Source organism: Pteropus medius, unplaced genomic scaffold, assembly GCF_902729225.1.
Source record: "Pteropus medius unplaced genomic scaffold, Ma_sr-lr_union100, whole genome shotgun sequence".
Lineage (NCBI taxonomy): Eukaryota > Metazoa > Chordata > Mammalia > Chiroptera > Pteropodidae > Pteropus > Pteropus medius.
The window spans coordinates 48,346,689-48,366,944 of NW_024349800.1; the positions used below are offsets into that span (position 1 = coordinate 48,346,689).

The following is a 20,256-nucleotide window of genomic DNA, read 5'->3' on the forward strand; positions in this document are numbered from 1 at the left end:
GAAGAGAAATGATCTGTTAATGTTAAACCAGAACAGGCCTAAAGTATTTTGGTCAAATTACTTTGTGCTTATATCTCAGGAGTCAAAAAAGGACTAGCTGATTCACACCTCAACCTCGAAAAACAGAAATATGCTTTCCCATTCCAAAGAATCTCGTTACTATAAACCCAATGTTGGAGCAAGTTAATATCTGTAACTCAAGTTTCCAGATTCTAGTGAAAAGAAAAAACTGCCCAAGAAGCCATAATTTAAAAATCTAATAAATAAAAATCCCTCTAGATGAAGATTCAAAAAAGGCAAGGATCTGACATCTGATTACTAAAGCACAAAAAGACCTATTTTCACAGAAGCTTCCCTCTTCTGTAACTATTCCTTGCCTTCAGCCTCAGAACTGCAAAAATAAACAAATACTATCAAAAGAACATAAAGAGTTGTTTCCAAAACAATTTATAAAAGTCCTCCTAATTTTCTCTTTATTATTTTCTAGAAGATGCTATACTACAACCAAGTTTTCCTCGAATATATCTAAAATTTAAGTGTAAATAAACGATGTAATTTGCTCTACAAAAGCTCGATTGTATAGAACTGATTGATCCCTTATTAAAGCAAGTCTGACAAGCATGTTCTGCCAGCCACTTGGTAAATAAATCAAAATATAATGTTCTCTGACTACCAAAGCAAACATATGCTTTGGTGAAGCCTCCTGTTTGGGTTATCTGAACTTTTATTCTAAAAAAAACAAACAACCAAACATGAAAAAGGCAGAAGGAAATTAAGGGGTTCAATCTAGACCAAACTAAAGAAAGTTGGCACATTATTAATACAGATACCTTGTTACTGAGGAATAGTTTTTATAAACAGTGATGTTATCCCCCATCCAATAAAGACATTTAAATTCAGGTAAAGAAACATAACAATCTTTCTCTAACAATAAAACAGTTAAAATTCTTGATTATTTAAGCCAACAGTGAACACGTGTGACCCAAGTACAGTAACCACAGCAGGGCTTTGAGAGTTCAGAAAAATGAAGTTTATAAGTACCTTAAGAAGTGATAATGCCGATCACTTTAAAGACCAATTAGCATTAAAACAGCCAGGATTGCTCAGCCAGCCAAGAGAAGAGGCATCACTGGAACTCAGCAACATGCGAAACCCAATGAAAATCATCATGGCAAGTCCTGGCTTAGTCTACTCAATTATGTTATCCAGCTAACTATTAAGGGCAAAACAGCACCCTCTGTAGTTAACAAGAGTTCTGTCTTCTCCATTAACAGTGGGACTTTGTAAATAAGCCACTTATTAACTTTGTAAATAAGTCTTACAAAGTTCACAATCCGGAATTTCAGAACGTACACTGCTGGGGGTGAGAGAGAGTAACAGCAGCAATCTCAGTAAGTTTCTGAAGTTTCAACGTTAGCTCTATTCAATATATTTGTTAGAATCCTTCCAAGTAATCTTAAATTTCAAACTCAAAAATGGTCAGAGTGACTGGATTACCTCATTTTCCCCTAATTTTCTCTTGCTTTCTACTTTCTCAGTTTGTGTAGGAGCAGGCTTGATAGCTGCACAATGACCAGGTATCCCAGGCACCAAAACTTTTGCTTCAGAATTCATCACTGGTGTTCTCACCTGTTAAATAGGAACAGCAGGAGTAATAATAGGAAATTATGCCTTAGACCTTGCTACATTTATCCCCACTGAGAAAGCTAACAGCTTTTAAAAGGTTTTTCTACTGGAAAGCAATACAACTAAATATGAGAGCAATTGAAGATAAATTTTAATTGAAGTTGGCAAGTAACTTTTAAACTATAATCTGAAAGGTCAAGTTTTAAAGCATTTAATACCACATAAAAATAAAAACAAGGAAAACCAAAATCTACAGTTTACACAAAGACACAGTGACTTAAAATGTTAAGAGTGAAGTTGTACATTTTATGACCACTTCCAGTAATCAATCATTGCCAGAAATGCTCAGACAGCCAAGAGAAAGGTGTCATCTCTGAAACTCAGCCAGAAGCGAAACCATATGGATGTCATCACAGCATGTTGTGGCTTTCCTTTTCTCATTAAACTGCGAAACATGACACCTAACACGTAGATACCACATTATATTCAAAATAAAGCATCATGATAGTGCTTACATGGCATTAAATTCCAGCCCCATCATTGTTTTAGGTTTTATTCCACCCTAAGATACAGCATTCCTCTTTAAAAAGTTATGCTCCTTTAAGTACTGAGATTGAAAAATTAATTTATTGATAAATTTGATGTTGATATTTATTCAGTGATCATGCATGAGGGTCAGGAAGAACTAAATTCAAGATATTCAACTTCTAGTCATCTATTCACTTATTCATTCGACAAATCAAGAGCACAGAAATGAATAGTTTTATAATCTTGATATCTAAAACCTAATCCCACAAAATTTGTTAAAATCATAAAAAAGATATTAAAGGATCTAAACATAATATTACATAACAATTCAATTCACCCAAATCTTTTTTTTCTCAACTTCTAGTGTGTAATGCACTCACCTTTGTTACAGCCGTTTCTACTTTTGGAGCCCAGCAGTTTGAAATATCTCTGACTAAACACATATGAGGTTCTTTGGAATTTAAAGCCTGAGAATATAAATTTTAAAAGGTGAATGAGAGGGGGAAGAAAAGAATGTCAAACAAACAACTGGGAATAAAAATTAAAAAAAAAAACAAATGCCTATTTGTACATTTTCATAAAAATACAGAAAAGTATGAAAGACTTCTGCACCAAACTGTTAGCCATTCGGATTGATCGCCAAACTCAGATTGATGGCACTGAGGAAGATGCTAGGCATAATGTTTACTTTCTTCAGTTATGAACTGCTCTAATTATTCACACGTATAGTTTTAAAAGATCAACAGATTTTTAAAAATGTAACGGATTTTTAAAAAGTATCAGTTCATCACCCTTGTAAAGAATTAATCTGTGCTAAAAAATCTGGTCCTACCCTAAAATTTCCTACTGCTAATTGTTCCATAAGCAAGTCAAAGACTGCTAGCACTGCTGGTTAACAAAATGCTCTAAGATAGATTTCTATGTCCCGATATGATATTAAACAAGGAAAAATCAGATGCATCACAGTACACATGCACCCATAAAGCTTTAAGATTATATGTAAATCTCCACGCCCATATAATTAATCAACATCTGGAAGGACACAAAACCAAAGGAAACAATGGCTGCATCTGGAGAGGGACACTGAGATTCTACGTACGGCAAGATAACTTATTTTTATAGCTTAACATTATTCTTTTTTATTAAACCAAATAAATACATATATTAAATTTTTAAAAAATAAAAAGCATTTCTAAATGAACTCAACAAGGGCTTGCTTTGGCACATAATAGTCCACTCATGGCCTGAGTGAGGGCCTTACTAAATAAGCATACTATAAATGAAAGCTTAAGAAAGCACCTATTTAAAAAAAAGAAGAAGAAATCACCTATGGACATGTTCACAGTAACTCACCAGAAGTCTCCAAAGAAACTTCTGCAATTGAAAAAGTTAAATCACTGCACAGTCCATTACACTTTCATTTAAAAAATTTAATGAGCGCTATCGCTAAGGGCTCTTTTATTAAAATTTACCTTTTGGGTACTTGGGTAAAATTCATTCACATCTATGCTAACCAAAACAGTAGCCACTAGGAACGTGTGGCAACTGAGCACTTTAAATGTGGCTAATCCAAACTGCGATGTGCTATAAGAGAAAAATATACACCAGATTTCAAAGACATAACACCACACAGAGGAGGAATGGGAATCGAACATCTCAAATGATGTTTTATACTAAGCATAAAAAAAATGATATTTTGGATACAGTAGTTTAAATAAAATTATATAGAGAGTTCTCACAAATTAAAATAAACCACCAGTGAAAAGTTCTTCAGGGAAAATACATGATTTCTTTTTAAGTATCCCAATAAGCAGACCAATGTATCATTTCGAAATCATTATTTTTCACGGATATGTTGCTATATTGCTTTACTCCAGAGTAGCCTCTACGTACCACTCGCTCAATGGTGGGCTGAAACCAATTGCCATACACAAGCAACAGGGACGTTTTATCTGAGCAAAAACCAGCTGCTAGAATAGGAATGGGTTTTGGTGTTGATTTCTTGCCTTTCCCCGGTGTCGCTATCTGAATTGTGCAGTTTGAAGTCAAAGGCTTTTTGCAGTATCTAGAAATAAAAAATTAGAAAATTTGAAACGGCAACATCTCACGCCAATTCTTTGAGGCTGGCATAAAATGTGATCCTCCTCTGGCCTCCTCTCTACCATTAGGAGAGACTGGGGACCCCAGAGCACCAGCGTTCCTGGTCAAGACTTCATCCTATCCACACCCCCACTAACACTGAAAACCTCACCACCAAAATCTCCCTTTGGCCCCATCTGCCCAACCTCCACGAAACACCCCAAGCTCCTAAGGGCTCCCACCACCCAGAAGCAAAATTATCAGGAATACATAATCAACAAAATTATATCAACTTCTTCACTTAGGGGCTCTCTTCACCTTCTTGCTCTATGATGGCTCATCGCAGCAGCCCGCCCAAGTTGTAGCTGTTTTCCCTAACACCCTCTGTGCTAGGAGCCTTGGATATGACTTAACATGCTCCTTGTTATTAACACTTCGAGACGAACAGTCTCTCTCTGTCCTTCACCTCTCAAACCTTTGAAACTGCTGTCATCAGATACCAGCTACCTCCCTCTCCTGCCATCATCCAATGACCTCTGGGTCACTCTCCCACAGTTCTTAAAAGATTTTAGTGGCTCCTCTTGTTCAACGCTATTCTTGAGGAATGCCTTTCTTAGTGGTTTCCATATCCAGCATGCAGGTCGATGAGCCTTCTGCCACCCTGTCCTCTCAGTTCCTTAACCTTCCAACCTCCAATAGCTCTGTCCTTCAGTGAGTGACTCACTGCTCACACCACAGACACCTTATCACCAATAAGTGCATACCCTCAATTATAAGCACCGGACCATCTCTATCTTTCTAACTCACTCCTCCTAGGATTCTGACTCTAAAACCATCTCTATGCAAGATTTTCGGCCTCTACTTTGGCCTTTACCCCTCCATAGTCTATTCTCAACATATCAAACAGAATGACTTAAAACTTAACGTCTTAAAACTTGAGTCAAACGCCATCAATCCTTTGCTTAAAATCCTGCAGTGGGCTCACTACTGCCCAAGGAGAAACACCCAAGTCCTCACCACGCTGACTACTTCTGGGCCCTCAACTATACATTCCATGTATATGTATGACTATGTAAATAAAGGTATCAAGTGTTACACACCAGAATGTTAACAGTTACCTCTAGGGAGTAGAACTCAATGGAGGAAGACTTGGGTTTTACAATTATCTACGCATTCTGAATGTTTTAAAATAAGTGTATGCTGCTTTCACAATTAGTATATTTTTAAATAAACTACACTAAGATTGTAAAAAGAAAAGATACCAACTAAAAACACAAAGTTGAAACTATTTTAAAGTTTAACATAACTGTGAACATGGACTGAGTCTCAGACCATGTTTAGAGTTTATGACAAGGGTTGGCAAATTTTCTGTAAAGGGTCAGATAGGTTAATTTACTGACTCTTGGTCTATGACTTCTACACATCCTAATAGCAACACTCCTCTCTGTCCACTAAAACACTAGCATTGCCAAGCATCACTCACTCACATATGTGTGGCAAGGGGAAAGTACTATCAAAGTTAGAAATTAAGGCTTCACCAAAGTTCACAAGCAAATCTCTCCAACTGAACCGCTTTCTTTAAAAATGTATCATTAGAACTACCAACATTTACTGAAAAGTAAAAATGCAAAAAATATTGAGATAGGAGTATAAAGAAGTAACAAGTGAGAGAAGGACAATAAATGTTTGAGAAACTTCTTACTTACCCATTTAATATGTGTTCAAAAAGATGAACTTGACCATCTCTGCAAACAACTGCTAACTTGACAGGCTAAAAGAAAATTATAACTGATTACTTTGATGGATAATTACTTTCATCATCTACTTATGAAACTTCAACTTGCCTCTGCACCCCTTTAAATACCAGAGAAAAAGTTAACAGCAAGGATGCACAATTGTTGCATTTAAAAATAATTACTGTCTTCGAAATATATATTTGCATTGTGTTGTCAAGCTTATAAATAAGTTTTGGTCAAGAAGATAATAGTCAAGGAGAATATAGCCTGGAAGTGAGATGAAGTCACTACCGAGTGCAGAGGCTGACAAAAGGAAACTGGTAGGCCCTGCATGTAACAGTAGTCAGGATCGCTGAAACCGCCATTGTGCCCTGCTCCTTCCCCTCACAGAGCTCAGCACAGTGACCGAATGGTTACCTCAAAAGGTCTAAGATTTTTGTTATATTTTCTTCTTCCTCCCCATGTCCCCTCTTTCTCAAATCATTAAATCATCAAAATCCCAATTTTAAACATTCTCAAAAATTCTCAAAAATTTAGCCATTTACCTCTTCTTTGTTTTCTGACAAAGTCAAGTCAATATAGACAGGTTCATCTGTAATTGTGAAAGACATCACCGCATTCTTTTCTTTGTTTTCTGACCGGACCTGCCTAGATAACAAAACCAATGATTAGACAGTAAGATGGATTTAAAAAAAAAAAAAAAAAAAGGCAAACACCCAAAGGGAATCATATCATTAGATTCTCAATAGTTTTTTCATCTTTTGAAAGCTAAATAAAGTCACTAAAGATCAAAATAAGAGAAGCATTTATATCACTATCATATAGCCTGGCTCCATGGAAAAAGAGGAAGCATTAATGAATTTATGGCAGATTTAAACTAAGAGTAACATTCTCTATCCTTTTCCATTTATCTGTCTATCGTGATGCCAATACCACACTGTCTAGATTAGAGCGGCCTGACAAGTCTTGAAATTAGACAATGAGTCCTCCAACTTTTTTCTTTTACAAATTCGTTTGGCCATCTCTGTCCTTTGCGTTTCCATTTGAATTTTAAAATCAGATTGTCACTTTCTGTAAGAGTGATGAGATTTTGACTAGTTTGTACTGAATCTAGAGATTAATTTCAGGAGACTTAACATCGCAGCAACACTGAGAAAACAGAGTCCAGAAATACATACATTTACACACACACACACTTGATCCTCATTCATTCATTCATTCATTCCTTATTTGAGAATTTAGCTACTTGCTAAGATTTATAAACCTCAAAGTCACCTAGTTCAACAAAATAAGAGATTTTTCTGAAAATTTTTCAAAGGTTATTTTTAAACTGCCCAGTCACAAAAATATTCAGCCCACTACACCTCTAAATAAGCATGAATGAGGTTCTATTATATAAAGTAATGCTTTGAAAATTTTTCTGATAATAGATCTGTTTTTTAAGACAGGTTCAATTCTGCATTACAAGTCGATCTTAAGCTAACATTAAATATAATAAAGCTAGTCTCATACTCATCATTTATAGTAACCATATAAGCTGTCACAGATTCCTAGGCAAAGTTACCTCCCAAATCCAAAAGGTTACATACCAGACATTAAGTAACCGGTCATGGACTGCTCCAGATAAGAAATAAAGACCTGTAATTCCATCAAAGGGTTGGCTTTCATTAGGAGGTCTGATAGTAGTGAACATAAGTGATGAAACCGGAGTTGCATGTCCCGTGAAGTGCTAAAAAAAAGTTACCTGGCATTTAGGAGAGGATGGATACAAAACAGTAACAGAAGTTAAAGAGTCCATAGGTATCATAAAGATATATATGGTACAGATCTCAAACCAGAGCACCAGATTAAAGGTAACATTTAGTTCTAAGCAACTAAGGTTATTTATGCTATATTCTTCTCACTTCTTAAAAACTTCATCTGAAAATACTGAAAATTAAAATGTTCCTACTAACTCCTGTGACCCTACCCCCACGATCTTTATTCTTTTTTTTTAATTTAAAGATTCACTTAATTCTATCTATTTTAAAGGGGTGATTGAGTGCTCAGACACAGCCAAGGAATTGTAGTCTTCATTTTACTCTCAGTGAGTTGAAACCACAATTTTAAAGGCATCATCACAGCACCAAAAGTTTAGTACCCCTGAGCACACTCAAATCTAGTACTAAATCTCCAGAGTTAAATACTGTAAGTAGACCAAATACTGGATGCAAGCTAAAAATCAAAATCACTATAATTACCGCAGAGTAGAGTAAAAAATTTAATTCAAATTTCACTTATTTGTTCTATTCACTTTCTCAATGCATGTGAAGTGACATGTCTAACCTATTTAATATTTAACATCAACAAACCAGACTTGGAGGCTAACTTTTGTCCTATTCTACTATTTGATACGCTTGAAAATAAAAAATGTGTATTCTTAAAACAATATTCTATGGCTCCAACTTCTGCCTTTCTCCATACTTACTCTACATGACCACTATGCTTTCAACTAATTTGATTCACTCACTCTGTATAGTTCTTTGGTCTCCAAAACCCATAGTTTGATTGTTCGACCAGCTGAAAGCAACATCTTTCCATCTGGACTGATACACAGGGAACTGACACCGCTACTGTCACCTTTCCATTTGCTGTATTGTGAACAGAAACAAAAATATCTGAATAGGGACAAAACTTTATTCAGAGCAAAAACATAATAAAAACCAAATCAGGCATTTAAAATAACATCCACGGTTCTATGTCAAATTGCATTCCCTAAGAGCTTGTGTCAGGTAACTAACCTTAGACATATCACTAAGATAAAGCCTTCCTAATAGGACAGATTCTCAATAGGTACCAGGAAATGGGTAAGAGCTACAAGAATGTAAAATGCGTAGTTATGTATCCTGTGATCCATGAAGTGGATTTTGTTAAAGCCCACAAAACTACTATGCTGGCTGTACCTCTGCAAGTCTATACTATGCCCACTATGGTTCCTACATGCTCTGAAGGCTGGCTTTTAATTTACATAATAACACAAATAATTCCTCAAACTACAGTCCATAAAGGTTATTTCATCCTAAATTCACAGATGAGCCTTATTTGATAGGGTAAATAAATTAGGCAAAGATAGATCCCTTTCAAATACCTCAAACATGATTAGAGCAACAGTCTTTGCAGTTTGCTGTATACATTAATGCTGTTAAAGCAACAGGGAGCTTAGCTGTTCACTTATAAATCAAGATATAGTAGCAATTATATTACCAAAAGAGGCTAATCCTAAAGTGAAAGAAAATATATTGCTCTGCCAATCATATTGGAATATGTCAAATTATTCATTTGGAAAAACAAATTTAGACTCCTACCTTATACTACACACACAAACTTACTGATTACAAGTAAGTATTGAAAACATATACAGGAGAAGTTTTAAAATCTTCGGGTTAAGAAAGGCTTTACAAAGCAATTATAAACCAGAAACCAAAAAGGAATAAATGACCTGATTTAAATAAAATGTCTGTGCCACAAAATAAGTGATTAAAATAAAAGCAAAAGGCTAGGAGAAAATATCAAAAATATGTATTACAGACAAAAGATTAATGCTCAGAATAAACAGCTCCTTATATTTAAGAAACAGCTCCTTGAGTTCAAGAAGTAGAACTCAAAATAAAAACACAAAGGATATAAACGGGCAGTTCACAGAAGAAATACAAATTGTCAACAAACATGAAAATACTAAACCTCCCTAGTAATCAAGGAAATGTAGCAATAATGTATTAGAACTTTCCTTCAACCTCTTTGGTTCCTAACGTTTTTGACAATTTCTCATCAATTCCCACAGCTTCAAAGCTCATTTATATTTATTATTCAACATCTATTCACTGAATTGATACCTATATAAAAAGACACGAACCCAACTCTGACAAGCTTCCTGATTCAGCACTGAACCTCCCCATTCAGCACTGAAAATGCCAGCACAGAGCTAATTTCACCACCACATCCTCCACCCCTCCCCCATTAAGAGCTTTGCAAATCAAAGTGTAACCCTCTCACATCAGCATCACCTGAGAACCTGTTAGAATTATAGACTTCCAAGCCCTAACCTAGAACTACTGAATCAGATCTATATGAACAAGTACTGTGTACTCAGCAGAGCTTCAAAAGCACTAGATCAGTAGATCCCACTCTGGGAAATGTGACTGATCCCAGAGGGCTAACCTACATAGACTGAAGTCTGAAGGCCTCCCAATCACTCTACAAATGAAGCCCAACAATTTAGCCAGCCAGCGGCACACAAGCGCGCACACACGCACACACACAGTCCTTCCAAAATGTCTCATTTTCAATAGCAACAGGCGGCCAAAGATCTCCAGTCATTTGAAGAATGCCTTTAACATGAAAGACAGAGACCAAAATCAAAACAAAAAAGGAGATAATGTAAGAAACAAAAGAAATAAACTTTCAATATAATTAATATTTTCCGAATTAAAATATATTATATGCATAAAAGGACATGGTATGACAAAAAAATATCTGGAGAACAAAAAACAGCTCCTGTAAGGTTAAAATATGCTAAGATGAATTTGAAAATTCAATAGATGATTTTGAAGATAAAACTGAAAAAATCTCCCAAGTAAAAGAAAAAGACAAAAGGGAAAATATGAGATAAAAGTAGGAAACTTAAAATAATTAGTCCAGGAGATGCAACATCTAAATAACAGTATGAGTACCAGAGAAACATCAAAACAAAACAAAACAAAAAAACAGAGAGGATGAAATTATCAAATACATAATACCAGAGAAGTGAAAAACATGAAGATCTAGGATAAATGGTCCCTCAAATGCCAACGTGCTTCACTTATTAAAGAATAAAGCTCAGGATATTTTAGAATACTAGGATAATTAACACTGAAAGCTAAAAAACCTATAAACCAATGCTTCAAAATCCTGAGGGAAAATTATGTCAACCTAAAATTACAGATCTTCAAACTATCAATCAACTGTGAGGACAGAATAAAGACACTCATGGACAAGCAAAATCTCAATAAATTTACCATCCACACACCCTTTCTCAGGAAGCTACCAATTCATGCGCCTCACCAAAAGGAAGGAGCAAACCAACAAAGAGAAAAATGGGATCCAGGAAATAGAGGCTACATCTGACAAGAGAATTTTCATGACGGTGGTGAAAGGAAATCCCGGGACAATCGCTGTTCAGCAGACCCTGGAAGAAGGCAGAGAAGTCTTCCAAGAAATAAATGTAACTAGAAGGAAGCATCTAAGAAATAATAAAACTGTTTAACTGAAAGTGTCTAAAAATAACTGAGATTTACAGTACTACAGGAGAATAAAATGACAGATATATAAAACTAAGCAAATGAACGTTAAGGCCTTTGAACTAGCTCCTTCACATATATTCTAGACATCGCTGACAGATCACTTTTTCCCAAAGCGTACTTTGGTTACTTTATTCTTAAGAACCGACCTTCAGTGGCTCTCTCCTTACCAGATAGAATCTAAAACTCTGAGAAAGCAATTTCAGTGTAATAGAAAAATACTGTACTAGAATTCAAGACAGTAGATTGGAACTCTTCCTCTGCCATGAATTGGCTGTAGGACCGAGGACATCATTATCCTCCTCAGGGTCCTCATTTACACAGTAAGTTGAACTACATTCAACAGTCAACATTTATTGAACATCTACTATACAGCCAATCATAGGATTAGGTGCTTGAACTAGAAGAGTTGTGTGAGGTTTTCACCTATAATATAAAGGCTTGACTCTTAAGATACATTGTCCCATATTTTCTACCAGCCCAATCTCCTAGTATGCTCCTTCTCTAAATCACTCGACTCTAAGTAAATCCTTCATTTCCCCTTCTCCTAGTCTGCCATGTCCCCTCATTTCTTTTCCCACCCTTAAAAAGATTCTCCCATCCTCTTCTATCGAAATCTTACCTATACTAGAAGGCCCAACTGAAATTCCTTCTCTTCTACCTGGCCTGCCTACCCTACTCATCTGACCAGAAATCACTTTACCTTATGACATCTCCTGTGTAGTTATTTAACTCTTAAACAATTATTTAACTTTTTTGTATTAAAATTTTGCATGCCCATATCCCTATTACTGTCAACATTCCCCATTAGGTCCAATAACAATTTTTACTGATAGCAAGAATAGTCTGGATTTGTCCAACTCTAATATATTTCCAAATAGTAACCATGTTACCCCTCTAATACCTGGAACCATCAATGTTACTTACCACTTTACTTTGCACGTCTGTGTATTCCATTCCACAATATGTTTATCATCTGAACAACTATACAAACACCCATTGTCTTGGTGCCACTGTATGCAATTAACTTTGTTGTCATGGCCACCACTCTGCAAAAAAAAAATTAAAAAAAAAAAAAAAACAACCTCATCTAATATATTATGTACCCTGGAATCATTACGTACCCTGAAATCACAGAACTCTGGAAACATTCATTGCATGTTAATTTTCCCTTCTCTGCTAGAAAAACCGTACTTCCACATCATCAGTCAAAGGATACTAATCGTAAAGGTCACTTGCTTTTGACAGGAATGCCAGCACAAACAAAGCAACATTTTCACTCTGTTCATCTAGCAATTTGTTTAGCATTGTAATACTCGTGCTGGTATAGTAAAAAATGGTACTATCATACATTACTAGGGGGTAGTATACCCTTTTAGAAAGCTAGTAACTGACAAATATAGTGGTAAAAGTTTGTGACACTTAAGTGAACTGGTAAAGTCAAATTCTAAAGAGTTTAAAGCCAGCACTTAAGGTAAAAATCACGTCTCGTCAAAACTAGCACTGAAAATTCCTTTTTGAAAATTAGTGTCAAATTTTTATCTCTCAACAAAGAAATCAGTTTCTTCAGGTAAAAACTAAATGTTTTCCTGTTGTTATAGATTGTACTATATGAATGATATTTTAGACATACTCAGCATAGCAAGATGCTTACTCACTCAAGAGGCACAGAAGAATGAGACGTCAGCTAGGGAAGGGCAGATTCAAGTCTCCTATCTCATACATATTCCAAGATTAGCTCATTTAGTAGAAGATGACAATAAATCACCTACACTGTAAGCAATTGTTATTTTTACTCTTTCTACCTGAATTCACATAAATTAAATATACACAGAACAAATCACCACTATATACATATCTAAACTAAGGATAAAAGTTAAAACTCAAAATCACTACTTCAACATATCGCTCCCACCTCACAAGAAAAATATTTGTAAACGTTAAGTTCAGTTACTTCCCTCCTCTCCTACCAATAAGCTATCTATTCAAAGACCTAAGTCCTATATTATAGACATACACAAAAAGAATTGAACAAAGGATATGAACAGGTAAATTCCATAGGAAGAAGCAGTATGAAAGTAAATTAAAAATTTCAAAGGTAGTAATCCAAGAGATACGAAGCAAAACAATGTAACATTTTCACTCTACTCATCTAACAATTTATTTAGCATTGTAATACTCATGCTGGTACTGGTATAGTAAACATGATACTTTCATACACTGCTAGGGGCTAGTATACCCTCCTTTTGGAAAGCTAGTAACTGTTCACTCATTCATTCATTTAGTCATTTAACAAATATTTATGCACTATCAATTACATGCCAAGGACTACACTAGGCATTTTCAATGTATTATTACGTCTAAATCTACAACACCTATTTAAGAGATGGAACATTAAATTACTTATCCATAATTATGTCACTAGAAGGATTCGACCCCAGGAAAGACTAGTTACAAAGTCTGGTCCCTTTCTACTTCACCACCCACCCCAACACTCCTAACCCTGACCCTTTCGGTTCTTTTTTTTAATAAACTCATTCCCTGTTAAAGACATGTATAATCCTGTGAAGTATCAAAATGAACTAAAAAGAAGTTCGAAGCTCCATCAGCAACATGTCTGCAGTCACAGTAACTGAGTAAAGCAGCTACCACAATGCACAGGATGCTAGGTAACTGATGATCACAAAAGAATGACCAAATCAAAAGATGGGCTTCTAACTACAGTGAGGGAAGAGTCCACCTGAGGACCACACTCAACTTGGAGAGGAGGGAGGTATAAAGGGAGATTCCCTTCTTGTTTTATATACCTCTGAATGCTTTAATTTTTTTTGTTGTACATTATTTTTATAATCTTTACTATTAAAATGAGTAACATTTTTAATGATTAAAAAGTAGATAAATATTTTTACTTATCTAATCAGTTGGGTTTTTTGTTAGTGTTATTGGTGTTTTATCTAGAATATTCAACGGTGGCAATAATGCTATTGAAATACAGGTACCATTCTTCCATCGCTGATATAAGTACAAATCAGGAAAACTTCCAGAAAGTATTTTTATACCATGTATAAAAAGCCTTAAAATTCAAACCCTTTGACTCATTAATTACAGGTTAGTAATTCTGGGAATCCACATTAAAATTGTAATAACTACAACCAAAAAAATCAGAAACCACCTAAATGGTCAGTAATAGTTAAATCACCAGGAACTATCCAATTTAGTGGGGTATTAGGCAGTCATTTAAAATATTTATAACTAGTTCTTGAAAAATATGAAAATTGCTTATGTTGTAATTTTATGAAAAATATTAGGATACAAAGTAAATGGACAGAACCCAAATGTATTTTTTAAACATATGCATAAAACAAAGAAATATACAATATATTAAACAGAGGATCTTTCCACAGTACATTTAGGTATAAATTATTTCCCTTTTCAACATTATGTAGTTAGAAATTATCTATGAGTAGATGTTACTTAAAAGAGAAAACATTTTGTTTTATTCAGATACAGAAAGCATTCCTATACAGATATGAGTTCAGCGAACACCAGATATATGTTGCAATAGATATTGTCTGAAACAAATTATGGCAGTTAAGTTACTGTCTTACAGAACCAAACCATCACTTCCCTGCTCCTGCAAACCACAATTCAGCTAAATCATCACCAGTAGGCTCCAATAGGGGCTTACAGAGAGAGACAAGTCTGGAGGAGAAACAAAGGACTTATTCCTTCCTGTCTCCCAGTCCCCATCACCCCACTGCTTCTTCACCGCAGCAGTGGCAATCTTTTTAGCAGCAGCCAAATGCAATTTTTCTAGCACTTGGGAGAACCGGTCTCATCACTTCCCTTCAGAGACACCAGCAGTCGGCTAGAGCCCCCTCCTCAGAGTTCTAGAACCCAGGCCCGTGAAGCCAACTCCTGAGCAAGAGACAGCAGCACTAAGCGCAACATCTGCTCCTCAAAGGTCTGAATTTCAAGACCTTTGAAATTTCAAAGACCTGGTGAACTCCTTCCTACACTTGCTTTCTGTGATACCTAGAACTCTTTTTACCTTTCTTATTTTCAGTCTAGTCAACAAGTCTTCATATTCTGATCTATAATAAGGACTGTTATCTATCATAGCTATTGCCAAATTATTATTGTTCAGAATTTTAAATGTGGAAGGGGTAGAAAAATGCTTCTGGAGTGCAGATTCTATAGCATATCCTGAACAGTTATTTTTAATTAATCTCTAATAAAGCAGTTTCCCGTTACATCTTTTATATAAAACGCACACACATATACTTACTATTAATTTACTGTGTAATTCTCCTTTTACTGTACTGTATAATAAAATGCTACCAACTGCTGTACCAAGAGCCAACAAGTCAGTTTGGTTACTCGTTCCTATAGGTTCTGATTTCCTTTTTTTCCTTTGGGGACTTTCCTAAAAAAGAAAGAAAAAATAATGTTTTATTTTTTATTTCAAATACTGAAACATCATTAATGCATCAATGCAAATGCCCAATAGCCCACAAATGAAATGTGGTTGCTAAGAGACACTTAAAAAAAAAAGTGAAGGTGGGATTCACTCTCAAATTTCTTTCTCAGTACTTTGGAAAAAAAGAGCTCATAATTCTCATCTTCCTATCTCTGGAAGGAAGATGTCAAATAGGACAACTTGGTATGCTCTCAGTATTCTCTTAACAGGTCCAAGCAAAGTCTCCACTCCCAGAGATAGCTCCATACCCAAGCAGCCAACGCTTCCACATTTTCCTTTAATCTTGCCTTGCATCCCAGCTTTGTTTTCAGGAAAAGGGTCAAATGTTTTTTATATTCATAAATATGCATTTACTTCAATTTGAGTCAAAAAATAGTTGTAACTGGTAGGGTAGCACAGAGCACACACTAGAGAAGTTGCTCCAGTATCTGATCAACAGCTAGTCTGAAAGTTCCATGTTGTCTGGTGATTCCAATGACTTAAAACGTACAAGTTTCAATCTAATGTCGAATGCCACAAGACTTTTTGGATTTCTCTCAAAAATAATACTAACAGCTCCTGTCTGTCCACCAAAGAGACAATGAGTGATGACAATTTCAAAGTATTACATCAGTTTATAATGGTGAAAAATTATAATTTCGCAACTTCTCTTCCATGTTTGTGGTTTTTTAAATTAAAGCTCACCAGCCTAAATTTTAGCATAAAGAAGCTCTAAGAATCTGTTCTTTTAGTGTAAAACATATCGGTACCATAGAAAAGAGAATATTTTCGCAATAGTGCAAGATCTTTGTTCTACAGCTTAAAAAAAAAGTTCAGGATACATAAAAATCTGCCCAATCCAAAAACCACCAATGAAAACTGTGATGTTACTAGTGCATAAGGAATATCAAGGCACAGATTTATAAAACATTTTCTATTTTCCCCCCTTTAAAACTATCTTACAGAGATGTTATATTTGAAGAATTTGATTCACTGGATACATTTAGGTCAACAATAACAAAAAAAGGTTAACAAAAAATAAAGTAACTTTTTATACACAGAAAAAATAATGCATTTTGCAAGTCATGAAAAATGTATCTACATTAATAAAACCAAAGTTACAATTAAAAGGCAAAGAATAAAACAGACTAATAATCTCATCAGTAACATTTAATTTGCTTGAAACATTGAAACTTTAGCACAAGTCATGTCCTAGATCCCAGATTGAATTAAATGAATTTCTAAAGCCACCTTTGATCCCAGAAGGCAAATGTGGTTTCTGCATAAGGTTATGAACACAAATACCTATTTCAGGCAAGGACAATGAGGAAAGTATACCAACCTACTACTACCTAATCAAAAAACTCTAGAAGACTCTAGAAATTATGTCTTCTACTTTTGGTTTCCCCAAATTTAATTAGAATTATCTACATTGAGGTTTCTAACATGTGAAACGCAGGCTGGTCCAAATATGTACAGTACATTTTTCTGAAGATTTGAATTTGCATTAAAAAAAAAATTTTTTTAGAAATTAAATATTACCATATTCAATGCCCTAACTTCCCTATCAGCAAAATCTCTATTTTGGGGAGAAGCAAGCAGTCAACAAGTGGGAGGAGTATCCAGAGAATCTATGTCCTATTTTGCAGATCACTGAACTAAATCTAAATAATAATCCAGTTAACTAATCTCAACTAATGACTCATGTTTTGAGTTAGATGATCTTTTTTTTTTTAAAAAAAACTTCCCATTCAGTAGGATGAGCATGTCCAAACAGGTGATACATCAACCGAACCTGAAGTTTATATAACCAATGTACCTTTTAGTGAACTCTAATATTTTAACTATTACCCCATTATTAAATATTTGTGAAACCAAGAGTTCAGTACTACTGATTACAGATTATGATGGATCTTGATTGGCATTTTGAATATGAACCTGTTATTTCTGTGATAAAAACTTCAATGGTTCCCCCAAAGAGTAAATCAACATATAACAACTCTCTGGCATTCAAAAGCATCCACATTTGCTTCAACTCACCTTTTCCTTTTCCAGCCTTATTTCCAATCCCATCCTTACATTACACTTCCTAATCACAACACGCTTTCCCGTTTTGCCTTTGCGTTTCCCTGCACTTGGGAGGGGTGGGCCTCTTCCTAACTAAACTCAATTTTCACTTGGTTAAAAATCTATTCATGCTTCAAGATTGCCTCAAATATCATTTCTCCACAAAATCTCCTCTTACTCTTAAAGCACAACTCATGCTCTGCTTTGCACTACAGTCACAGTATATCTAAATTGTCTTTCTTTTTTGTTTTAGTCACACCATCTTGTTTCCTCTAATATGCCTAGTGCTATATCATGTGCACATTAATTGTACATGTAACCATATAAAGTACTGGAACAGGTAGGCTAAAAATTTTAGTTCATATATTTGTGATTAGAAAATCTGAGTTCCTGAAGATACCAGGAATGAAGACTAAGAGGATGAGACTTTTTATTTAGACTAGTCTTTCCCAATATGAAAGTGTGACTGAGCTAAGCAATACCAGTCTGAAGAAAGCTTATCAGCATTTGATCCAAAAGGCAATAAGAAGGCTGAGTGAGTCCTGAATGGCACATGTGCATGATTTATAAAAGCAAAGTGTAGTACAAATGCGAAGAGACAGAGAAAACCATACATCCAAATAATGAGAAGTCCGAATTTGACCAACTAAGCAATGACTTTTTACACTGAGATTCCAGAGTAAGAAAACAGTTTACATGGAGAGCCACTATACACACTAATAAGAACATATATATACATAACTGAAACAAGTTTCACCAAAAAACTTATCCTTTGCTATGCAAAATAGACTCTGATATTGTCTATTCATTTTTTAAAGCCGTCACAATCCACTAAATCTATTTCACAATCCACTAATGGATCAAAACCTATTTTTGAAAAACAGGGACCTCTAGACATTAAAAATTATGCCAAAGTTTGAAGTTTCATTCTACAATTAGTCTTCCATGCCATTTCTTGGCAAATGTTTCATGGATTCACAGTAAACAAAATGCATGTATTTTATATATAATTACATACAGTATTTACATTAAAAAAATTAAATTCTAATACGCAGGAACTTCTATATCTGCCAACAGGATCTAATCTGCAAACTTTATCTTCTTTTGAAGTTTAAATACTGGAAAGACCTAAGACAGCACTGTACAGGGACACAACTAAATTGTGCTACATTTCTAAGGGATGGGAGTGAAGATACTCAGCTCAGATTTTTCCTAGAAACATCCTAAGTGCTACGGTGCTTGCCCTGTCCAATGTCTGAAATTCCATGTGCTTCATTTAACAAGCACTGAACTGTGTGGGTGTGCTTTGCAGTGACAGTAAAGCAGTATAAACACATTTACTTTGGTAGCCAATAGTGAGAAGGTCTGTTTCTCCAGGGCTCTCTGGCAGTTAGAGAAGGAAAAGGAGCAAAATTTGAGAGATTTAAGGGAGGTCTGAAATGGCAAGTTCCGTTCCTAAGTGGCTCAAGCCACTTAAATGTGGCTTTGGCTGAACATACAGCATCTCAGGTTCAGTTTACACACAAACCTGAGGAGCTCAAAAAATAGCATCCATCTACAGTCCATCAATCTGTCTCCTTGTACTTTGTCATCATTAGAGGTCCTTTTCCCCCAGGCTCCATCAACCAAATGGAAAGCTCATCTATGTAATATCTATGAAAACCTCTAAAAACTATTTTGTCATAAACCTAAAGTATTATAATCATCATGTGACCAAAAACAAGAAGTAGCAACCTAACTTTTCTAAGCATTTATGGACTACTACTTTAACTCCTGTTATCTAAGAAAAAGAACACCAACTCATTCTGCTCCATTGATAATGTCACCAAACTTTGTCCCAGGGTGGCAAACTGCCAATTACTGAACCAGATGCAAGATACTCTTACATAATGATTTATATTGAGGAATGTAGCAGTAAATGATAAAATGAGCCCATGTGGAATACTCACTGATTCATTCAGTAATAATAACTAACATTTACTGAGCATTCACTACATGTCAGGCCATACTACGACAGTCATATAAACTGCCTCCTTTAATCCTCTGAGGACCCTGAAAGATGGGTGGCATCATCTCCATTCCAAATTTGAGTACCAAAGATCATAACAAGATGCCAGAACATGTGCTTCAGAATAACCCTTTTCATGCCTCATACTTTCAGCCTCACAGATGTAAAATAAATGAATTTAAGATGAGAACATGTTAAAATTTAAGTGGCAAAGATCCTAACCCAGGGACCCAGGAACAGAGGTGGAAGCAGTTGCCACAAATCACTCTTCATTTTCTGTCTTTAAAAATCACACGACCTTTTCGGTTTACACCATAGTATGTATGCAAGTTTTAATACAAGAAAACTGCTTCTCCCACTAATTTTCAAGCAAAACTGATGCTCTAAAAAGATACATCACCAAGATGATGAGTTCTGGATGTTTCTACATTCCTCCCA

At 35.3% G+C, this 20,256-nt stretch overlaps 1 protein-coding gene and 3 non-coding genes across 4 annotated transcripts in view; all 4 read right to left on the reverse strand.

Moving 5' to 3' along the window:
* Positions 1-20,256, reverse strand: part of WDR43 (WD repeat domain 43) — a 35,145-nt gene that overhangs the window by 12,888 nt on the left and 2,001 nt on the right. The window contains exons 2-10 of the mRNA XM_039887496.1: positions 15,573-15,710; positions 12,212-12,333; positions 8,479-8,599; positions 7,559-7,698; positions 6,515-6,617; positions 5,940-6,004; positions 4,048-4,219; positions 2,535-2,621; positions 1,498-1,629 (exon numbers count right to left, since the gene is read on the reverse strand). Coding sequence (XP_039743430.1) covers positions 1,498-1,629; positions 2,535-2,621; positions 4,048-4,219; positions 5,940-6,004; positions 6,515-6,617; positions 7,559-7,698; positions 8,479-8,599; positions 12,212-12,333; positions 15,573-15,710 — 1,080 coding nt within the window. The remainder of the gene's footprint in view (positions 1-1,497; positions 1,630-2,534; positions 2,622-4,047; positions 4,220-5,939; positions 6,005-6,514; positions 6,618-7,558; positions 7,699-8,478; positions 8,600-12,211; positions 12,334-15,572; positions 15,711-20,256) is intronic.
* On the reverse strand, positions 1,100-1,175 carry LOC120622198 (small nucleolar RNA SNORD53/SNORD92). Its single transcript, XR_005658449.1, has one exon. It is a non-coding gene; the product is annotated as a small nucleolar RNA SNORD53/SNORD92 (small nucleolar RNA).
* On the reverse strand, positions 1,968-2,045 carry LOC120622197 (small nucleolar RNA SNORD53/SNORD92). The gene has a single exon (XR_005658448.1). It is a non-coding gene; the product is annotated as a small nucleolar RNA SNORD53/SNORD92 (small nucleolar RNA).
* LOC120622199 (small nucleolar RNA SNORD53/SNORD92) lies at positions 8,011-8,095 on the reverse strand. Its single transcript, XR_005658450.1, has one exon. It is a non-coding gene; the product is annotated as a small nucleolar RNA SNORD53/SNORD92 (small nucleolar RNA).